The sequence below is a fragment of the Sander vitreus genome, chromosome 1 (assembly GCF_031162955.1).
Source record: "Sander vitreus isolate 19-12246 chromosome 1, sanVit1, whole genome shotgun sequence".
In the NCBI taxonomy this organism is placed as follows: Eukaryota; Metazoa; Chordata; class Actinopteri; order Perciformes; family Percidae; genus Sander; species Sander vitreus.
The window spans coordinates 7,308,588-7,328,350 of record NC_135855.1 but is presented as its reverse complement, the minus strand read 5'-3'; the positions used below and the strand labels follow the sequence as shown (position 1 = coordinate 7,328,350).

General features: G+C 42.7%; 1 protein-coding gene across 1 annotated transcript in view; it reads left to right on the top strand.

Moving 5' to 3' along the window:
- Positions 1 to 14,104: 14,104 nt before the first annotated feature.
- Positions 14,105 to 19,763, top strand: part of aldh1a3 (aldehyde dehydrogenase 1 family, member A3) — a 30,844-nt gene continuing 25,185 nt past the window's right edge. The window contains exons 1-4 of the mRNA XM_078257326.1: positions 14,105 to 14,367; positions 14,508 to 14,612; positions 15,490 to 15,630; positions 18,735 to 18,864. Coding sequence (XP_078113452.1) covers positions 14,269 to 14,367; positions 14,508 to 14,612; positions 15,490 to 15,630; positions 18,735 to 18,864 — 475 coding nt within the window. The 5' untranslated portion in view covers positions 14,105 to 14,268. The remainder of the gene's footprint in view (positions 14,368 to 14,507; positions 14,613 to 15,489; positions 15,631 to 18,734; positions 18,865 to 19,763) is intronic.

The window sequence follows — 19,763 nt, the reverse complement described above, 5'->3', positions numbered from 1 at the left end:
TCCATAAAGCTTAGTCACATGATCATAATGCTGCAAATATTTTTACACATACACTCAATCTATATTCACACCATTGCATTCTATGAAGTAAATTATGTTATATATCATTCCCACATTGTAAACCTTTGATATAATTTACAGTTAAAATCTTACAGTTTTAATGTTATATAGGATCATACTGTAAATGGCAATGCATTCTGGGAGAAAATAATAATATTACAGCACTATCTCAAAGATCCTTTATACTTATACATGCACCTGTTCACACTCCCAGACCATGTGCAGGAAAGTTCCAGTTTGTTCAGGTTGGCAGAACGTGCAATTGACCCTTTGCACGTGACGTCACTCTCCACTCGCACGAATTATGAACGCCATGACGGACGGCGGAATATGCTGTAGATGGATGGCAAGCTAAACTCGTACATTTTCGTTCGTGTTTGTGTTCTCACATTCACAGAGTTCGCAGAGTAATCCTCACCAACACAAGCATGCAGAGTAATCCTCACCAACACAAGCATGTGTATGTATTGCCTTTCTGTTTTAAAAGAGTGATAAATAAAATTGTCCTTAACCAGCTAGATGCCGTGCTAACCAGCTGTCCTGCTAACAGGTCCAACCCGATGATGACGACCCACATAACTAGCTAACATCGGTTATTCACTGACCTAGCTACATATCCAAAAAAGAAAGCCGTTCCCTTGATCATTTAACTAAACACACATACAAAAAATATTGGTTAAATTAAAGATGACATGGCACGCTTCAAAAATGAGTTAAATGCTGGTCTGCGGAGCTCCTACCCTGGCTAGCTGACGAGCTAGCTGCAGCTAGCTTTGGACTGCTCGCTAGCTGCTGCCCATCGCGTCGTAATATCCACCGGTCAAATCTAAACATAGGCTGCACAGCGAATATAATCACAGATAAGACGATGGCTAGATGTTAAAATTATGTGTGGTTACTACTTATCATAAACACTCTGTGATTTACTGCATGGATTAACGTGTGATAGATAATTAATAACTGCACTTCCCAGAGCTGGGATGTGTTCAGGCATCCATTAGCTAGGAAGTTGCATTGGCAACGGTATGTGGGTAGCCACGACCGACCATGTCGTGCTTTGAGATCAGCACCAGTATATGACATACCAGTATGTCGGGCAGACTCAGTGATTTAATGAGGTCCGTGAAAACGGAGGGAGAACGAATTAAGGGTCGGTATGCAATCCTGCTATCTCCAACTTCTCCAAATACTGCTCTTTGTGAGTACCTACCAGATGCCCTACCTCGACCGATAATGGCACAACTTGTTTTTCAATAGAAGAAGCCATATAATGCCATAAATACAGTTTATTTAGTGTTATGTATTTCAAACTGATTGAAACTATGAAACTTTCTGCTCGTCCACTACTGTTTAGCCTGTGCTTCTACCGTCCGTCATGGCGCCGTCACGTGGTCGTGTGACGTGTTTGCAAAGGGTCAATAGGGAGTAGGAATGACTTTGGAGACGTATCTCTTCTGAGGAGTCCAATATGTCCTATGGCATATGTTGAAGTGGATCTGCTGATGATTTGGGTTCTTGGAACAGTGGGAAATGTTATCCCAAACTGTCTCCCAATTAATTACGTTCCCCTCCGGACACTAATCCTCTCACAGGAGAATCAACAAGCCATTTATTGGGTGCATCTCAAGACTGTTCCCCCATGGTAGTCCATAACATTTTAGGGCTGATCTTAAGCGAAGATAAAGGAAGAAGGATGTCCTAGGGACCTCAAAGCTAGCTCTTATGTCTTCAAAACATACCTTCATCATTGAATAGCTGGTTTAGAGTATGAATACCTCTGTCACTCCACTGGTTATAAACAAAAGGTTTGTTACCAGACATTAAGTGTATGTTGTGCCAAATTGTGGTGTTCAAATGTCACTTATTGGTGTAGCGTAGTTGCTCCTCCACCTGTTTAAAGTTGGTCAATGTGTGTTCTGTTGTTCAACAGAAGAAGATTAGATTTATTCCAATTGATTTTATAGCCAGAGATTGAGCCAAATTCTTAAGAATTTTTGGAACAGAGTCCTCAAGGTCAGATATGTATAGCAAAATATCATCTGCAAATAACGATATTGAGTTGTTATTGGATTTAATCTGGACATTACATATTTTATTTTGCCTTATGGCCTGGGCTAACGGTTCAAGAGAGATCGCAAATAGCATGGGAGATAGCGGGCATCCCTGTCTCGAGCCTTGCGCGATGGGGAATGGCTGTGAATGCCACGTCCCCCTCCTCCATATCCAGATCCCAACAGAGCCTGTCCGCTTCCTCGGGTGTAGTGAATGTGAGTGTTCTCCCTCCATGGTTTACTCTCAGAGTTGCGGGATAAATAAGAATGTTTTGGATGCCTTTAGCATGCAGCTTGTGCTGCACTCCTATAAATTCCTGCCGCCGTTGGATAGTGAAAGCGCTGTAGTCAGGCTTAAAGCGCAGCGTTGCGTGGAATCACGAATCAGGCCTTCCTGTTGCACCTGTCTCTCCCCCTGGATAATTGCCTGACGGTATCTCAGACACCTGAGAATCAGCATGCGCGTCGTTGCACCCTTGCCATAGATTCTGTGTGCCCTGTCAATTTCTATGGTAGCCCTGTTCCGTAAGGAGGGCATCCATTTTGCAACTGGTTTTGCAAAAATCCAACTGGGTCATCTTTTTCGCTGCCCTCTTTCAGTCCAATGATGCACACATTGTTTCTTTCCTCTGGTCATCAATGCAGGCTTTCACCGTGTATCTCATCTGTCTGCTGTCCTTCTGCGCCTCATCTAGTCACTGTATTAGGTCTTTTACTGTAGTTCCCTGCCTCTCAAGCTCTGTCCTGATGTGTTGTAGTGAGGTGTCAATTTCTGCTAACACTTCCTTCATTGCGATGCAGTCCCCTGATTGAAGCCCGCTTTGTTGCTTTTCCAGGACCCTGGTCATAGCCTGCTCCATGTGTAGGTCCACGTTTTCATCAGAATCCTTGCTAGCCGTTGCCATGTTAGCAGAGTTGGTAGAATTCTGTGCTCGGTTAAACGGCAGTGAGGCCTGCTTTTTCACTCCTGCAGGCATTCCACTAAGTTACCGTGGTGACAAATGAAATGATTGACGTTGAATAAAAAAGAATAGACCAGGTTTTCAATGAAAATGCGGAGATGGGGCGAGGAGCTTTAGCCTTGAGCAGCCATGCGATTCGTCAATCACGTGATCTCCAGGGCTTTTATTTTGAAAGGAAAAACAGAAGTGGAGTAAGCGTTGTATTTTCTGACAGTTGACTGTTGGGAAGAAATAAAGTGAGACGTGCAGTGCCATCTTGGTTCTGGCATTGGAAGCCTGTGTCTTTATTTTAGAATCAAACAGTGAGTCTAGACAATATCAGAAACACTGTGTTACATTGGTGGCAGCCGTGGGATCTTTTCTCCATTGAGGCCTATCGTAAGTTTACTAGCTACATCGGTAGGCAGTTGTCAAGTATAGTCAGTTAGCGTTAGCCACTGCTAACTCCGCACTAGCTTAGCTTTTTACAGTGTATAGTAGCACGAGTAGATGGATTCCTCCCTATTTAGTCAGCCAGACCTGTAGCTTTAGAGACCGTGGGATTACCCAAACTGAATAAATCCCGCTCGCACATATAAACACAAAACTGCTTTGCTAGCTCAATTGTGTTGTAACTAAGACATCTGCTGAAAAAATAATTTTTTTCAGCAGATCTGACATCTGTCATGGCTGTAGAAAAACAATGGTAGTCTGTACATCTTTGCCAAGCGCAAACCAGTACAATAATTTGTTTGGGAGGGTCATCCCTTTTCTCCCATTCATTTTGGAGGGTCATTCAAAATTTAATGCTGGTGAAGGAAGGGTCAGATCTATTTTGACTAAAGGTCCCAAAACTCCTCCGGTGGCACCTTAATTAAATAACGAACAAGAAGTGACACAATGTGGAAGTTTGAAGGAAACCCGCTGGACTGCCGACAGCGGGGACAGGCCCTTCTCAAACAACGTCAGGATTGAACTCCCGCCACACTTCGCTGGAGAGGTGAATCAAAGTTTTCCCTGCTGGGCCCGGCAGTATGAAGTGGCTGTGAAGGCGCTGGTAGGAGGGAACCGAATGTAACCATGTCTATGAATTGGCTAGGATTTTACCAACACGGCTCACAAAGGCTGCGTTTCTCCTGTGGGATAGCCTGCCAGCAGCGGTGCAGACAGAGTACTCTGCAGTCAAGGATAAATTACAAGAGGCGTTTGGACAAAGACACTTTCTGGACTGTTTCAGAGTGAACCTCTCTGCGCGCCTCTGTGCTCATGGGGAGAGTTTGGAAGTTTATGCAGCAGATATCAGCAAGTTAGTGCATGAAGCATTCCCAGGCTATGGTGAAATAGCTCAGAAAGAGGAAAAGTTCCGTAGATTTCTGGCCAGACCCGACCCAGCCCTGAGAGCTAAATGTCATGAGCAGGGTGCTACTGATTTGGTTGAAGCCCTGACCATCGCCGGCCGATGTGAGATAGCCAGAGAGACATTGAGGATGGACTATACTAACATTTATGCACGCCAAACCCTACTGGGAATAGCACAGCAGCGATGGTGCACTCCATATCCGATGGAGGCTTGTATCGAGCTATGGACCGGCTTACAGGGGACACTGATTCCTATATCCGTGCAGACTTTCGCATGTCCATTCCAGCTCTTCGCAAGCATCGCCTCAATGCTGATTTTATTGCTGCGCGTGCTATGAACGGTCAGATGCTGGACACGCTGGGCACCATAACAGCCACTCTACACCTAGGTAATGAATCCTGGCAGCATGTTTTCCATGTACTTAGGGGGTCTACACAAGCAGCACTGTTGGGCCTGGACTTTCTTATAGCCAACCATGCACTCTTGGACTTTGCTTGTGGCAGGCTGCTGTTATGGGACACTACCATTCCACTGTTAAGCAGCAAATACTTGATCCCTGAATGTTGTAATGTTTCCATTGCCACTGCCATGACATTGACCCCCCCCTCAGCGAGATGCTGGTGCCTGTAAATGTCTCCTCAGTTGTCTCCCCCTGACTTTGTGGGCTACCTGTAGCCTAATCCCCAGAATAAAAGTGAATGTGTTGTGGGCCACACAGTGACATCAGTAAAGACCGGGATTACAACAGCTCGTGTGTTGAACCCTACTAATGAGGACATCATATTAATAGAGGGCATGCACCTGGGAGAGTTTTTTTCTGTAGATGAGTCGGAGCTTGTGTCGCTCCCACGGACACCAGCTGATACAATCTCTGCTATTTCAGCCACTGGGCTGCAGGAGTCCCCGGCCAGTCAGCAGCAGAAAGCATTAGCTGAATGCATTGCTGGAAGAGCATAAGGAGATATTCAGCACATCCACGGGAGTGATTGGCAAGTGCAAGCTTATCAAACAGCACATCAAAACGAGTGATCACCCTCCTCTGCGACAGCGTGCCTACCGGACCTCGCCAGAAAAGAGGGACGAGATAGACAGACAAGTGACAGCCCTGTTAGCTGACGGGGTGATTGAGGAGTGCTGCAGCCCCTGGGCCTCGCCAGTTGTCCTTGTAAAGAAGAAAAATGGTGAATGGAAGTTTTGCATCGACTATCGTCACTTGAACAGTATAACGGTAAAAGACTCTCATCCCCTCCCAAGAGTGGATGATACCCTAAATGCATTAGCGGGCTCCCTCTGGTTTAGCAACTTAGATTTTTCTTTCTTCTCACAGGGGAGCAGCCTGTGGGAAGGGACGGTGACACAGATGACCTGTCTGTCATGCATGCTCTGTCACATGATGGGATTGGCATGAGAGAACTGCAGCGACACAGATATTGGGACAGTGTTGGACTGGATTACTGTGGGGAGGGTTTGACCGCCTCAGGGGCACCTGAGAGGCAACTCTTGATGGCTCCAGAAATTATGGACTGAATATCCCCGCCTCTTAGTTGTGAATGGACTGCTCTGCCGAACTGTGACTTCATCCCTCACAGGGGATTCTCAGTGTCAAGTGGTTGTGCCTCCCCCTCATCCCTGAGGTGCTGCGACATCTTCATGTGGGTCCTGCGGCAGCACATTCATCTGCGGAACAAGTTTCGGAGCGACCGAGGCAAACCTGTTACTGGCCTTCCATGCTGAAAGACATTCGACAGTGGTGTGAACAGTGCATTCCATGCCAGACCCCCAGGGCCCCTGTGCCTAAGCACCAATGGGGGTCTCCAGTAGATTTTTCATGTGCTGCATCGTTACTCGTTACTGTTGTGAATTCCTCACGCTACGGAGACTGTGTAGGTTAGTGTGTATACGTTAGTTACTTACGCTAATTACGTAATTTACATAAGAAATCCCCAGTATCGCGTTGTTTCTTTTCATTACGGTTGCCCGTTCAGAAGTCAGAGACGATGTAAGTGTGTACTCCTTCTATTTAGCTATTGTTGCAGCAGATGAAGCTATTCCTGAGTTGTTTGAGTCTGCAGTGAGTCCTGAATGTTAACCGTTTGACCCTGACACAAACAACGCCCTACAACCCCAAGCAGGGGCGCCGCCAGGAATTTTGGGCCCCATGACAAAAAATCTAATTGGGCCCCCTCTGCGCAGCTGTTGTCACCACATCTCTAGGACCTAACTGTCCCATCAAAAGCTTTACATAACTCTAAGTAAAGGCTTGCAACTGTCTTGCTTCTTGTAGTTCAATACTAGCACTAGCACAATATTTACTGCTTGTGATTTTTACATGCATGCAAATCTAGTATGCAGTTCACTATTTGATGCAAGATTAAAAGCAACCATAACAAATGTGCTGAAGGCCATCTTTTACAGTTTCAATGTATTTTTATTGTAAAATTTGACAAAATGGAAAATTATCTTAACAAAAGTATTATTATTATTAATTATTATTATAATTATTAATGAAAGACAGAGAAATCCCCACAGACTCCCTGCTATGATGCTAACTGGCATGTCATTGAACACAATGTTGCTCACCATCTTCACTGGGACAGGGAGGGGCACAGTTAGGGGGAGACTGGGGTGCTGCTGACTCATCTGTTGTTAAGTCTGCTAAAAGGGGCAGGGACAATGATTTAATATGAATATCTTGCTAAACGTTTCCCTGCACTGGTTAAATGGTGATTAAATGTAGGCTAACACTAGTCTGTAGCTAGCTAGCTAGCTTATTTCACTATGGACATTAAGCCAACAGGTTAATACCACTCACAGACTATAGGCTACCCACCTTTCTTGGTGAAAAACTGGGTTACAGTTTGAAACCCTTTACTTTGTCTTTCCTCTCTCTCTTCTCTCTTTCCTTTTTTGAAAACCAGATTTTGATTTAACATTACTTGGCAACACTGTGGTCACTGTAGTTCTGCCGCATCTACTGACTGCAACTAAACACATCACTGAGTGTGCTAAGGCAGGATCAAACCATTTCATGCAGATACAGGGGGGTGGTTGGTCTATATGGATGCTTACTTTTTGGTCAATGGGGATATTTAACTTTTACTGCCAAAAACAAGTAAATAATTCATTAATAATTTTATATTAGTTTTTACCTATTTTTTGGGGCCCCTGTAGGTCATGGGCCCTTGGAATTGTCCTAACTTTTCTCCCCTATACGGCGCCCCTGACCCCAAGTCAGGCATGGTTGAACGCTTCAACCGGACTCTCATAGATCAGCTGGCCAAGTTATTGCTCGCCTGTGGAGGTAAATGGGATGATTACCTGAAACAGGTGGCTTTCGCCTATTACACATCTGTTCACACCTGCACCAACTTCACCCCCTATTACTTAACTCATGGGTGGGAGGCTTGTGTTCCGATGGATGTTTTGGTGCCCACTCGGACAGGAAGCTCAGATCTTCATTACGCTCCTGCTGACTTTGTGACTTCTCTGGTGGGGAGGCTGGAGACAGCCTTTGGCCATGCCAGGCAGCGTGGTGCCGACGCCCATGAGATTCAAAAGCTGTATGACAGAGCTGCCCGTCACCAGTCGTATGCAGTGGGAGATCTGGTGTGGCTGCGTGACCCCACTGAGGACCGCAGGAAGCTTGCTCCCCACTGGAGGGGCCCCTACAGGGTCCTGACTGTCATGGGCTCTCAGGGGGAACCTGGGCTCACTTACCGGATTGGCAGTCCTTTAAGCCCCAATGGACGAGAGCAGGTTGTTCATTATGATAGGCTTAAACCCTACACTGTTGGACTGGTGCCGACTGCTTCATCTCTTGACCTCCCAGCTTCCTCTCCTTTTCATGCTCCCTTACTGTTGGTCGGGGGGTTGCAGGATGGGTACTGCGGACCTGGGAAGCCACTGGTCGCTGGGGGCGCAGAGACTGTTCAGGATACGGGCCCCAGTGAGCCACAACAGACTATGTCTCGCTTTGGACGAACTGTGAGACCGCCAGTTCGTTTCATGGACTTTGTCACCTATCGTTAATAATTGTCCACGTTGACTCTGTATGTGAGGTGACTGCAATTTGCATACTGTTGTTACAGTTGGGATTTATCTTTATTTATTTATTTTTTCTATGGTTATGACGTTTTGCTGTTTATCTTTGTTCTTCGTATTTTGGCTGTTACTGTTTAGAAATGGGGGCGCTTCTTTTCGGAGGAGGGGAGGTATGTAAGGTATTTTATTGTGTAACCTCTCAGTTGAAGCTTAGGAGGAAGTTGTAGTAAACATAGAGCTTTTTTTTTGAAGGGAAAAACCGAAGTGGAGTAAGCGTTTCTGACGGTTGACTGTGTTGGGAAGAAATAAAGTGAGATGTGCAGTGCCGTCTTGGTTCCGGCATTGGAAGCCCATGTCTTTATTTTAGAGTCAAACAGTGAGTCTAGACAATGTAAGAAACGCTCTGTTACATTAGTAAAAAATCAGGGATTGGCCTATAATGAGTCACACAAAACTACTAAAATGAGGACGTAACTACCCCACAGACATAACTACTTTGGAACTAGGTCTGTAAAGTCTGACTGATTATAAAAAGTGACCCTTGACTTTTGTTTTTACACCGGACATAAATCTCTTGAGCTCTTATACTTTGTCACATTACTTCCTTGTTTGCTCCCGCGATAATTACGACAGCCACTAGAGGTTGCCGCTTAACGACAAACGTAACTAGAGACCATCCGGCACATCTGCCTGCACAATCGACCTATACGTTCATTTTCTAACACAGCAATTTACTTAAATTCTTCCCTTAATTGTAAATTAATCATTTTTCAAGGTGGGTGTAGCTTTAATAGTGTACTCTGTTGGGACTGTCCAGAATCAGGAAATCGGCTCTCGGCCCACCGCAAGGCTACTTACTTTTTTATTCACATTTGCAATTGCACAGTTCTGTGCAAGTGAAACCCAATTTAAACATTTGCATCTTCCACGGCACTCTGATTTGCAGCCACACTTGGCTAGTTTTTCACAACTTTGTGCAACTGGTGCATTTGCTGTCTAGAAGACCCCCCATTGTTCACCAAGCTTTTTCCATCGCCAGTCAGCAGGATTCTCTGCTTCTGGCTGACACTGGGTTGCTTGACCCCATATGCAACCTGCCTGATATGCAGCACGTTTAGTGTGTTGAAGCAGATTTGCTCTTGTATGGCCTCTGCTTTCAGGCAAACATGTCAAGTCTAGCCTCATCTACACTAACAGCTGTGCTTGATCGATCATACAGCAGGACCACAAACTTCTCAAGGATCTCCAGGTCACTATCAGTCAGAACAGGAGGGTATTGACCTAGTTTGCTGAAGATGAGAGAGGCCTCAGGGAAAATGTCCCAGGTCTTTTTGCCTTTGTTGCGAAAGGCTGATACAGTATCACAACCTGTAAATGAGTGTATGCTGCCTTCAAGAGCTTGTAGAGACTAAATGCTGTTACCTGATGCATTTGACGTGTTCTGGTGACACTGGCAACTGACAGAAATGAATCTGCAGTGCCAGACGAAGCCACTCCAGCTTCAACTAAGGCACCTGTCCATCCAATGCTCTGAAGAAGAGTGCCAATGGACTTGAGTGCTGCCATTTCAATATGGAGACCCCCAAAACATGACAAGATACTTGTTTTCTCCATGTTGCTCTGGCCAATGCCACTGCACTTGCTTTGCAAGAGCATATATTGGCTGGTCAGCTGTGATGACGGGTACTTGACCTGGGTTAAGGTATGCCACTATATCCTGCACTTTCTCCATCACGTGCTTGACGGTAGCAACAGAGTGGGCTTGGTCTCTGAAGAGTGGCAACAGTGATGTGATGCTTACATTAAATTCTGGGCTCCTCTTTAATGCATGATGTGCTGACCATGCAGGGTTCACTGCATCGTCGATTTCTTTCACAACTGTTACTCTCTCTAGCCACTCATACTCAAGGGCAAGTTGTGGCCTGAAAACATTGGTGTCGGGGTTTGGCATTGGGGTATTTGGTGGTAAAGGATTATTTTTCTTGAAAAAAGCAGGGTGGATGTTGGTGAAAGAGTCAGGAAGTTCTGGAACAGACTTGACTATTTCTGGACCAAACCTAAGCTGCTGATGCTCCTCACCACTGCTTTCCTTTGTCGGATGCTGAAATACAGAGACACTGGTGCCATGGAATGATGTTGTAGCAGTGGTTGCAGTAGGATTGTGGTCAATGTTGTCCATGACAGCAGTGGTGAACAGCCCGTTCCGTAGCACCGGTGGACAGACCACACCCTCCTCAACATACTTGCTTACTGTGGCATCTCCCAGTTGAGCTGATATCTCCAGCACCTGGTCATATGAGATACTCATACCATGTTCATGCAGCATTTCAACCAGGCTTCTCTTCCTGGTTGTGGCTAACACAGACATACCAATGTATACTGGGAATGGAGTTTCTCTATCTTTGGAATGTCTGTGGGTAGCTGCTTCCTCTTTGTACTGGGAGAAGCAGTTGTACTGCAACAGTATAATAGCCTGGGCAGTCTGTGAAGTGCCAAATCTCAACTGCGATTTGATGTCGGCTCCATGTTCTACCATACCAACAAATTGCAGGAGAGATAGGGGGATGGCCTCTTTGATACATCCCTCATGGAATGTTCCATCAAATCTGGCATGATGATCCAGAATATGCCTTCTCAGGATTTTTGCAGCCTTGGCCATGATAAGTGCCTCTGAGTATTCAGACGCTTGAGAGAGAGCCAAGTCAACATCTCTGCCCTGTTTGTGAGCCGTGAGTTCAGGGATCTCAGCCAACAGCTTTTCCTTTAGTCTAGTAGAGTTAACTGTAGGGGAAGTTACACCCAGTTGATCTAGACGCTGCTGGTACAGGTTGCACATATCTGCGAGACGGAAGGCGGAAGGACCATCAGAATTGAGACCGTTTCACTCTGTGACTCTTTCTCAAGCCTTCTGAGGTGGAGTTTCTCTCTGTTGTAAAGATGAATGAGACACAAATGATGGTATTTCAGCTCCTGTGCAATGGCATCAGCACCACTTAGTTGAGCCAATAATTTATCATCATTCAGTGTTTGTGCATATTCATGTAGTCTGGCATTCAGGTGCATTGTCATTACCTGATGTATGTCAGATTCAGGAGATGTGTTATCACAAAGAAAGCAAACCTGAACATCTAGACTTTTCTGCATCATGGTTCTGCGACGCTTTGTTTGGCCTTCATCTGTCTCACTACATTGAGCATTGGATTGTTGCTTCTGGGCACGAAGTAACTTTGTGTTGTTGAACCGAAGTCGACAATTGTAGTGATACTTCGCTTGGTTCCTACTCAAAGTAGCTTCTATACCACCACCTTCATCCAGTCGTTCCAGGTCCAGGGTCATTGGCATTTTGTTGATCTTATGAAAGAGTGGAATGTTGGTGGCAATCATTTTATAGCCATCATGTTGAGAAACATGATGGGTAGGTGGTGATTGGAGGGGTTCCTTTGTGTCTGTCTGACAAAGACAACATTTCATCCAATCAGTTGCCCTCTTGGCTGACATGGGATTTTCATTTGCTATTTTGGAGGTTTGTTGTCTGATTAAGGCCGAGGGGTTATCCTTTTACCACCTCAATCATAGACATAGTACACATTCAGGTATGGGATACAATTAGGTTCGGGTCACCTACACCTAGCCCGATCATTCATCCAGTGCCATTTAAGTCCCGTGTGATCTGTACACCTTCCAGGTAAGCATACATGAACAAGTCATGTATTGCCCCGTTTACCCTTGGCTCGGCTCTCCCGCGCTGGCACAACCTGTCAGTTCAGGTGTGGCTATCTAACTACATCTATTACTAGCTAATTTAATGAGGGGCTGTTAGACAGCATTTGGGACACTAAACATAGCTATACTATTACTACTAGTCAAGAACTACAGTGTAAGTAAAACTAGATCAGCTGACACTGAACCCCATGCTGAGTTCCACAGCAGTGTAGTCACCAGTGTGCCCTGGTTGTGTAATGATGTTCACTCTATTAAACAAAACCTTCCATAACACATTAAATTGAGCTCTGACAGAAATGGTGGCCATCTTGAAAATGGTCGCCATCTTGAATTTTTGAGTGGCACACACCTTTTTCCATGAGAATGTTCCTTGAAGAATATTTGTACGAAATTTGATGATAGCATCACCATTTGAAAAATTGATGTAAGGATTCAAGAGAAATGATGGCCATCTTAAAAAATGGTTGCCATCTTGAATTTTTGAGGGACAAGCACTTTCCAAAAAAAAACATTCTTAAGAGAGTATTTTCACAAAATGTTATGCCTACATCACTGTTTGAACGATTGACGTAATGAGCATTTGACAGAAATAGCGGCCATCTTGAAAAAATGGCCGCCATGTTGAATTTTTGGGTGGCCAATGCCTTTTTCCCAAAAAGTGACCCTTAGAGAGTATCTGTGCCAAATTTCATGCTTCTATACCAATTTGAACGATTCTCTTGAAATATGCTATTAATCTGCTGCACTAAGACCACCATTGTTGTACAAACACAACAGTGAGCCACACTGTTGCACTGGGTGACATATTTTTCATTACCATGAACACAAATACTTATGGATTATATGGATTAATCCGCCACTGAAAATAGTCCTAGATCAATGCACAATTTCCTCCTGTTCAATGAACATTTGATAAAAACTACAGTGGCTTTGTTAGATAATTTAATAAATACTTGTTTGCTGGCCCCATCTAAAGAATATTTATGGTGTCCATGTTGATGTCTCACTTGCTAATAATCCCTTAAACAGTTTGAGCTTCCAGTGCATGTTCCTGCTTATTTGCATGGGTCTGGGCCCATGCTTTGCATTTCATATTGTTTCCCGACTTATCCATCCTGCCAAGCCCCACCCCCACCCCCCTTTGTGCAATCCCTTTGAGTCTCTCTCTCTCTCTCATTATGAAGTGTTAGAAAGTTGCTGAAGTGATAAATGAGCCTGCGAAAGCCCGTTGTCCTAATTAAACTTTGACATAAAGAGTGACAAGAAGCGATGAAGGGGAAACAATAGCAGATTGTGTAGGAGTGCAAGCCTGGAGCAAGCAAGCAGCTTTGTCCTCCAGAACAAAAGCATTTGTTTGCATGTGTTCAACTCCATTCAACTTCACCAGGCCCAGGTGCAAAAACTAACTTTGCGAGGAACATCACAACTCATAACACCTTTGCACGGTTGATGAACAGCCTGCAGTCGGTCCAAATAGGCCGACAGAAGCAGATCAAAGCTCCTGTGTTGCAATGTAAATGTTGTGCAGCAGAATTAATTCAGTCTCATTACTTTCATTGCCTGGAAGGAAAGACAGCCAAATTATTCAGGTGTGAAATTTTACTCCTGACTCTCTGTTTGCTATTTAAGAGGTCTCTCTCACACACACACACACACACACACACACACACACACACACACACACACACACACACATACACATACACACACAGAATATGAATGCTTTCTCATCCCACCAAAATGAAAGTAAAAATGCACTGCATTTATTTACCATCGTCATGACTGGAAAGTACTTGTTGCCTCACAGCCTTGCTTACTGTATACACAAGTAAGAAGATAACAACATCTTCCACACTATTCACACAGAATCATTAATAAATAGGTTGCAGGATGTTTCCAAGGTGCTGTAAGAAAGAGAATCCCCTCAGAGAAGGGCCCTTCATTTCTGAGCTCAGGGGCGGAGTTGGGCTTTCCTCAACTGCTGCGTGAGGAGGGAGGAACTCCACATTCTTATAAAAAGCCAGTATATGGGCTGGCAGTATTTAGTCGACGGAGCAGACAGACTGGCCCTGGACTGTACTGCGGACCCAGAATGGCACAGAACGGAACAACAGAGAACGGAGTGGCTGAAGGGATCTCAGCTTTGCCTTTTCCTCAGCCTGTCAAAGTCCAGGAGATCAGACACACCAAGGTAAGAGAACACAAGTTCAACTGCTGCAGGTACAGTAGGGTTGGGAGCATTTATCATAATTGTGTTTTTGACTTTAATGACAGTTTATATCAGTTGCGGCACAAACTAAACCCATTACAAACTCTCTCCACTTTCCACAGATTTTTATCAACAATGAATGGCACACATCCAGCAGTGGAAAGACATTTCCAACTTTCAACCCAGCGACAGGTGTCAAAATCTGTGATGTGGAAGAAGCAGACAAAGTAAGTAGGCAGACTTTATTTTATTTGTAAAATATATATGTATATATAATATAATATAAATAACAATAATGAATAAAACACAGTGTAGGGCTACATGAATAATTAAGACCTTAAAGGGAAACTTTGCAGATTTTCAACTAGCTTTATGTCTTTATTGTTTATCTGCTCCGGCTCTGAATCAATTGGAGAGAAAAAATGTAAGCCCAAATTCATTTAAATATCTGTTAATATCAGGTTTTGTGTTTGTCAGAACAATGTCAATGAAATCCAGCATGCCATAAGAACTTAATCAGACACATAAGAATCTTTTGCCAAATTTGGTATATAATGTATCTGCAAAGTAGAGTTTTATATCAACAAAATAGTTTTGTCAATATAGTTTTACATATTTGTTAAATAAAGATAAAGTGGGAACCAAAATATTTCAAAAGTATAGGCTACTATAGTCCGCTTACTACATATGCACATATAATTGGCACTGAAAGTCATTCATGTGCTGTACGCACAGCCTGCTTGGTAACTTTTGTTATAGCGTTGTATTTATACGGCAGACCTGTGTGTTTTGACATTGTCCTGCTTTAAAAAGTGAAGAAAAGGTAGCACATCTCAAGTTCCCAAGTTAAGGAGGACGAAAAACTGTAATTTCACTTATTTAATAAGGTTCACATCACAATAAATCAACACTGATCCTTGTGATGTGAGCCTATTATTTTGTCCTCCTTAACTCGGGAACTTGAGATGTGCTACCTTACCTTCACTTTTTGCAACATGCCTATTGGATTTGGGGTTTAGCACTCTAGAAACTCCATTGTTTTGAAGCGCAACTTCCTTTTTCAATTTATTGTCCCACTTTATTCTGCTTAATTTTTCTGTGTAGGAAGATGTGGACAGGGCAGTGGGGGCAGCCAAGGCGGCCGGGCAGAGAGGCTCTCTGTGGCGGAGAATGGACACGTCCAGCCGCGGAATGCTGCTGCACAAACTGGCCGACCTGATGGAGAGCGACCGGCTCCTACTGGCGGTGGGCTTACTTTCATGACTTTCTTTATGCTACCCACACTAGGCCATAGCAATGAAATGTTTCCTGCAGACAACTGCTGTTTAAACAACAGGTCCTTTCTGAATATGTTCATACTGTTCAACAAACAGTTCATCCGTTTTACTCTAAAATTCAAAGTAGTGCTTGTTTTTTCCTTAAAAACTTGATGGACATATACAGTTCAATAATTACAGAATATTTTAAATTGGGATTTTTAAAGATGCACTGCTAAATGTGTCATCCCTTAGTAACTTAGCACATTTAAAAAAATACATTCTTGATTATGGGGAGTGATGGAATCCTTAGATTTACATCGGAACTAAATATTCATTAATTCCAAAACATTTTTAACAATACAAAAACAAATTATCAATATCATGGGATATGACAAGATATTGTGAATCGGTCATATTATTGTTGATCACCCTTAGGTCACCAGAATACCAGGCTAATTACAGAACGTTGCCCTGATCATTGATTTCCAGTGGTAGAAAAATTATAAAGTATATTCAAATTCTGTATTTAAGTAAAAGTAATACTACCACACTTCATTACAAGTAAAAGTCTGGCATTCAAAATTGCACTAAAGCAAAAGTAAAGGGGCAAAATGTATTTTAAAATTGGTCACTCATTATTTAGCAAAATGGCCATACATGGCCTAAATCATATTATTTGATTATTATATATTTATTATTATATATATATATATATATATATATATATATATATATATATATTATAATATATATTATATATATATTTAAGTTTATATTAACTTGTAATCATTGAACTATTGTATCTGCTCTAGGTGGAGATGGTTGTAGGTATTTTATATCTGTTGGGTAATTTATTTATCTGTATAACAATACATCATATTTTATGATCATTAAAGATTTTTTTTGAGTCTTAATCTGCCAAGTAACTATAGTAACTGCAGACAAAACTTACAAGTAAAGAAGTAGACATATAGAGTAGCAAAAATGGAAATATCAGAACTGTATTTATTTTTGTGAAGTTTACCTTCCACTTCTCAGTTATTTCTTCTTACAAACATGTTTCCTCTTTACTGACTCCCCCCCCATGTCTACATAAACTCAGTGTCACATCTGGAAAAACACGACTAACTCATACTAAATGTTTCATCTGACCGACATCAAGAGTTTCTTTTTCTTGTGTTGCTTGTGGTTCAGCTATAATTTAAAACAATATATCTCAATTATAGAAGCAAGTGCTGTTTTATAAGCAACAGACTTATTCCTGCAACTGAAAAATGTCCATGATGGTGACTTTTTCATATCAGGGATTGGCCTACATTATTGCATGACATCATGACCCAACCCTGGTCTCTCTTTTCTCTTTGTAATGATTGCTAGATGTTACTTCCCCCCTCCTTCAGATACTTTGGAATGAAATCCTGTTGCTGTGCGTATTCACTCTGTCTAGCTGCCAGCTTGCATTAAGACTTAGATCTGTAAATGAACCCTTACAGATGTGAGTGAAGTAATAATACTAGATTGCATGTGACTGCTAATTGCAAACATGCTCTGGAGTGATAGTGTACAGTGTATGGCTAATTACACTAAATTCCCAGCTATGTTTGGGCAAATAAAGACCAGATTCAGAGCATTTAAAGGTACAGTAAAGTAGTACAGTGGTTTCAGTATCTGCTAGAGCTGCAGAGCCTCACTTCTCCTTTTGTCCCTTTAATTTAACAATGGAATAAAAGTAATTTCAGTAAACATATGTACACAAACTCATCAGATTCCATTTAAATAAACAATAATTTTATCATCGTAAAACACTCTGCATTCAAAGTCGGCAGAAACAAAATAAAACCATCAAAAGCCGTCTTGGTTCGTCTCTCCGCTGTTCCAATAATCACTACTCTGGTTGGGCTGAAATAATGTAAATTCACCCATTTACTTCATTCAACATATGCTGGCTCTATACACGCTAATAGTAGTGATTATTTAAATGGAATCTATTGAGTTTAGTTTAGTTTAAACAAAAATTATCTTACTCTTTAACAAAAAGATCTATCTCTGTAGGGATCCTTTCCATAATGTTGTCAGACACTTGGAATAATAATCTGTGCCTGTCAGCGGTAAAAACAGAACTTTTGGACACTTGGACGGAAATTGACAAAGCACATTTGTCCCGTAGGGTTGCATTGCAGCCAGGTCGCAGCTGCCGGTTACAGCATTCATGCTTAAACAATACTGGACCAATTTCAACGTTTTTTTGTTCACATCAGTCACATACACACCAATGCATGGGAGATATGGTCCAGGTTGAAAAAACAACCAAAATTACCATTTAATTTCAAATGCTTGGACCACCCTCCACATATTTCCGCCTCATATAACTCGCTGCCTTTGTTACTTCACCGTTATTACAGTAATTATTATTATTGTATCTGGAACGAACATATAAAATTCATGATATATTGTATAACAGAAATAAAAACGTTTGTAGCTGGCCAGCAGTAAATGTATGGGCAACCTGCACTGTGCAAGAAAAGGCCTAGAAGGTACCAGGGGTTATCAATATTTATTTAAAGGTTACAAATTTGGTTTTATGTTTCCACTTATGTCCAACATTGCAATCAGTTTTGATAACATTGTATTCGCAAAGTAATTGCTTTGATCTGTAACACGTTACTACAATAAAGTCTGAGCAGTCAGATCAGACAGGTTGGAAACAAGGTGTATCTAGATTCTCTCAATCACTTTATTTGGAGGTCAAACTGAAATGGGGTGAAATGCTGCTAATCATCCCTCATTGCGCAGGAAAACTGTGTTCAACTGCAGTAAATACAGGAGGTCAAAGTGGAAGCAGGAAGTGTGATGGAAGTGCACAGCAGACAGTTTGGATCCTAATTTTACCATTTACCTTCAACTTGCCTTAGAGGATTAGTGCCATTGTTAAAAATGTATTTCAGTTCTGAGTTTCAAGTCAGAATTCACTTTTTCTCAGATTAAAGTCAGTCAGAATAGACTCAAATACAATATAGTTCTGGCGTTGCCAATATTTCAGCTAAACGTGCAACGTGCTCGACCAGTGATGCTAGTTTTCTGATTCTTTAGACCCTGGAGACTCTGGACACAGGGAAGCCTTTCCTGCAGTCCTTCTTCATTGACCTGGACGGCAGTATCAAAACCCTTCGTTACTATGCAGGCTGGGCAGACAAGATCCATGGCAAGAGTCTGCCTGTAGGTGAGTGTGTGTGTGTCATCTTATTCTAACTGTCAGGAATTTAACAAAAAAAAAAACATCACGGCCAACAAAAATGAGATGATGATGAGATGTGAAAAGATCCTGTGTGGTATCAATAAGGCTTTGACCAACATGATTCTAAGGGGAGGAAACTTTACACAACATACAGGTCACCTGCATTCTGGAAGCATTATTTCACAATCTCTGTACATGTGGGTAAAATATGAGCCACAATATGGTCTGTTTAAACAGCTGTTTAAAATAATAAAAATATGTTTGGACAACTGCAAAAAAATATTTTTTTAGGGCTGTCAACATGAAGCGATTAAGGGCCGAGCATAACGCGTTCATTTTTTGCATGCTGCCATTTATTAATTTATTTTCACTTCACTCAGCTTCGCATCGTGCCTAACAGGCTACTATTTTGACCCTTTGCCGCACTTTGCCATACTTCCTCGTAACACATCCTGCTGCTGCAGGCTGCAGGCTGCAGGCATGATGGAGAAAGACAGCAGCAACACAATTCTGAATGGCGCTTTTTATTTTCCAAAACTCCCGGACGGGTCGAAAGCCATATGCACATTGTGTAAAGCCGAATAAAAATATCACCGAAGCACGTCAAGCTTGAGCTACCACCTACGGAGCTAAGCATAGTAGTACAGTTAACATGACTCAGGCAAAGCAGTATTTTGGAGAGTGCTCCTTGCCGACCTGTGGATGAAACCAAATCCAAAAAAAATGACTACCGCTCTTGCAAAATGGGTGGCAACTAACTGCAGACCTGTCAGCATCGTAGAAGACTCGGGTCTTAAAGACTATGGTTGGCATGGTCTGACCCGTCTCATACGTTGCCATCGAGGGGGACAGTATCACATCATGGCGATTCTCCAACCATGTAT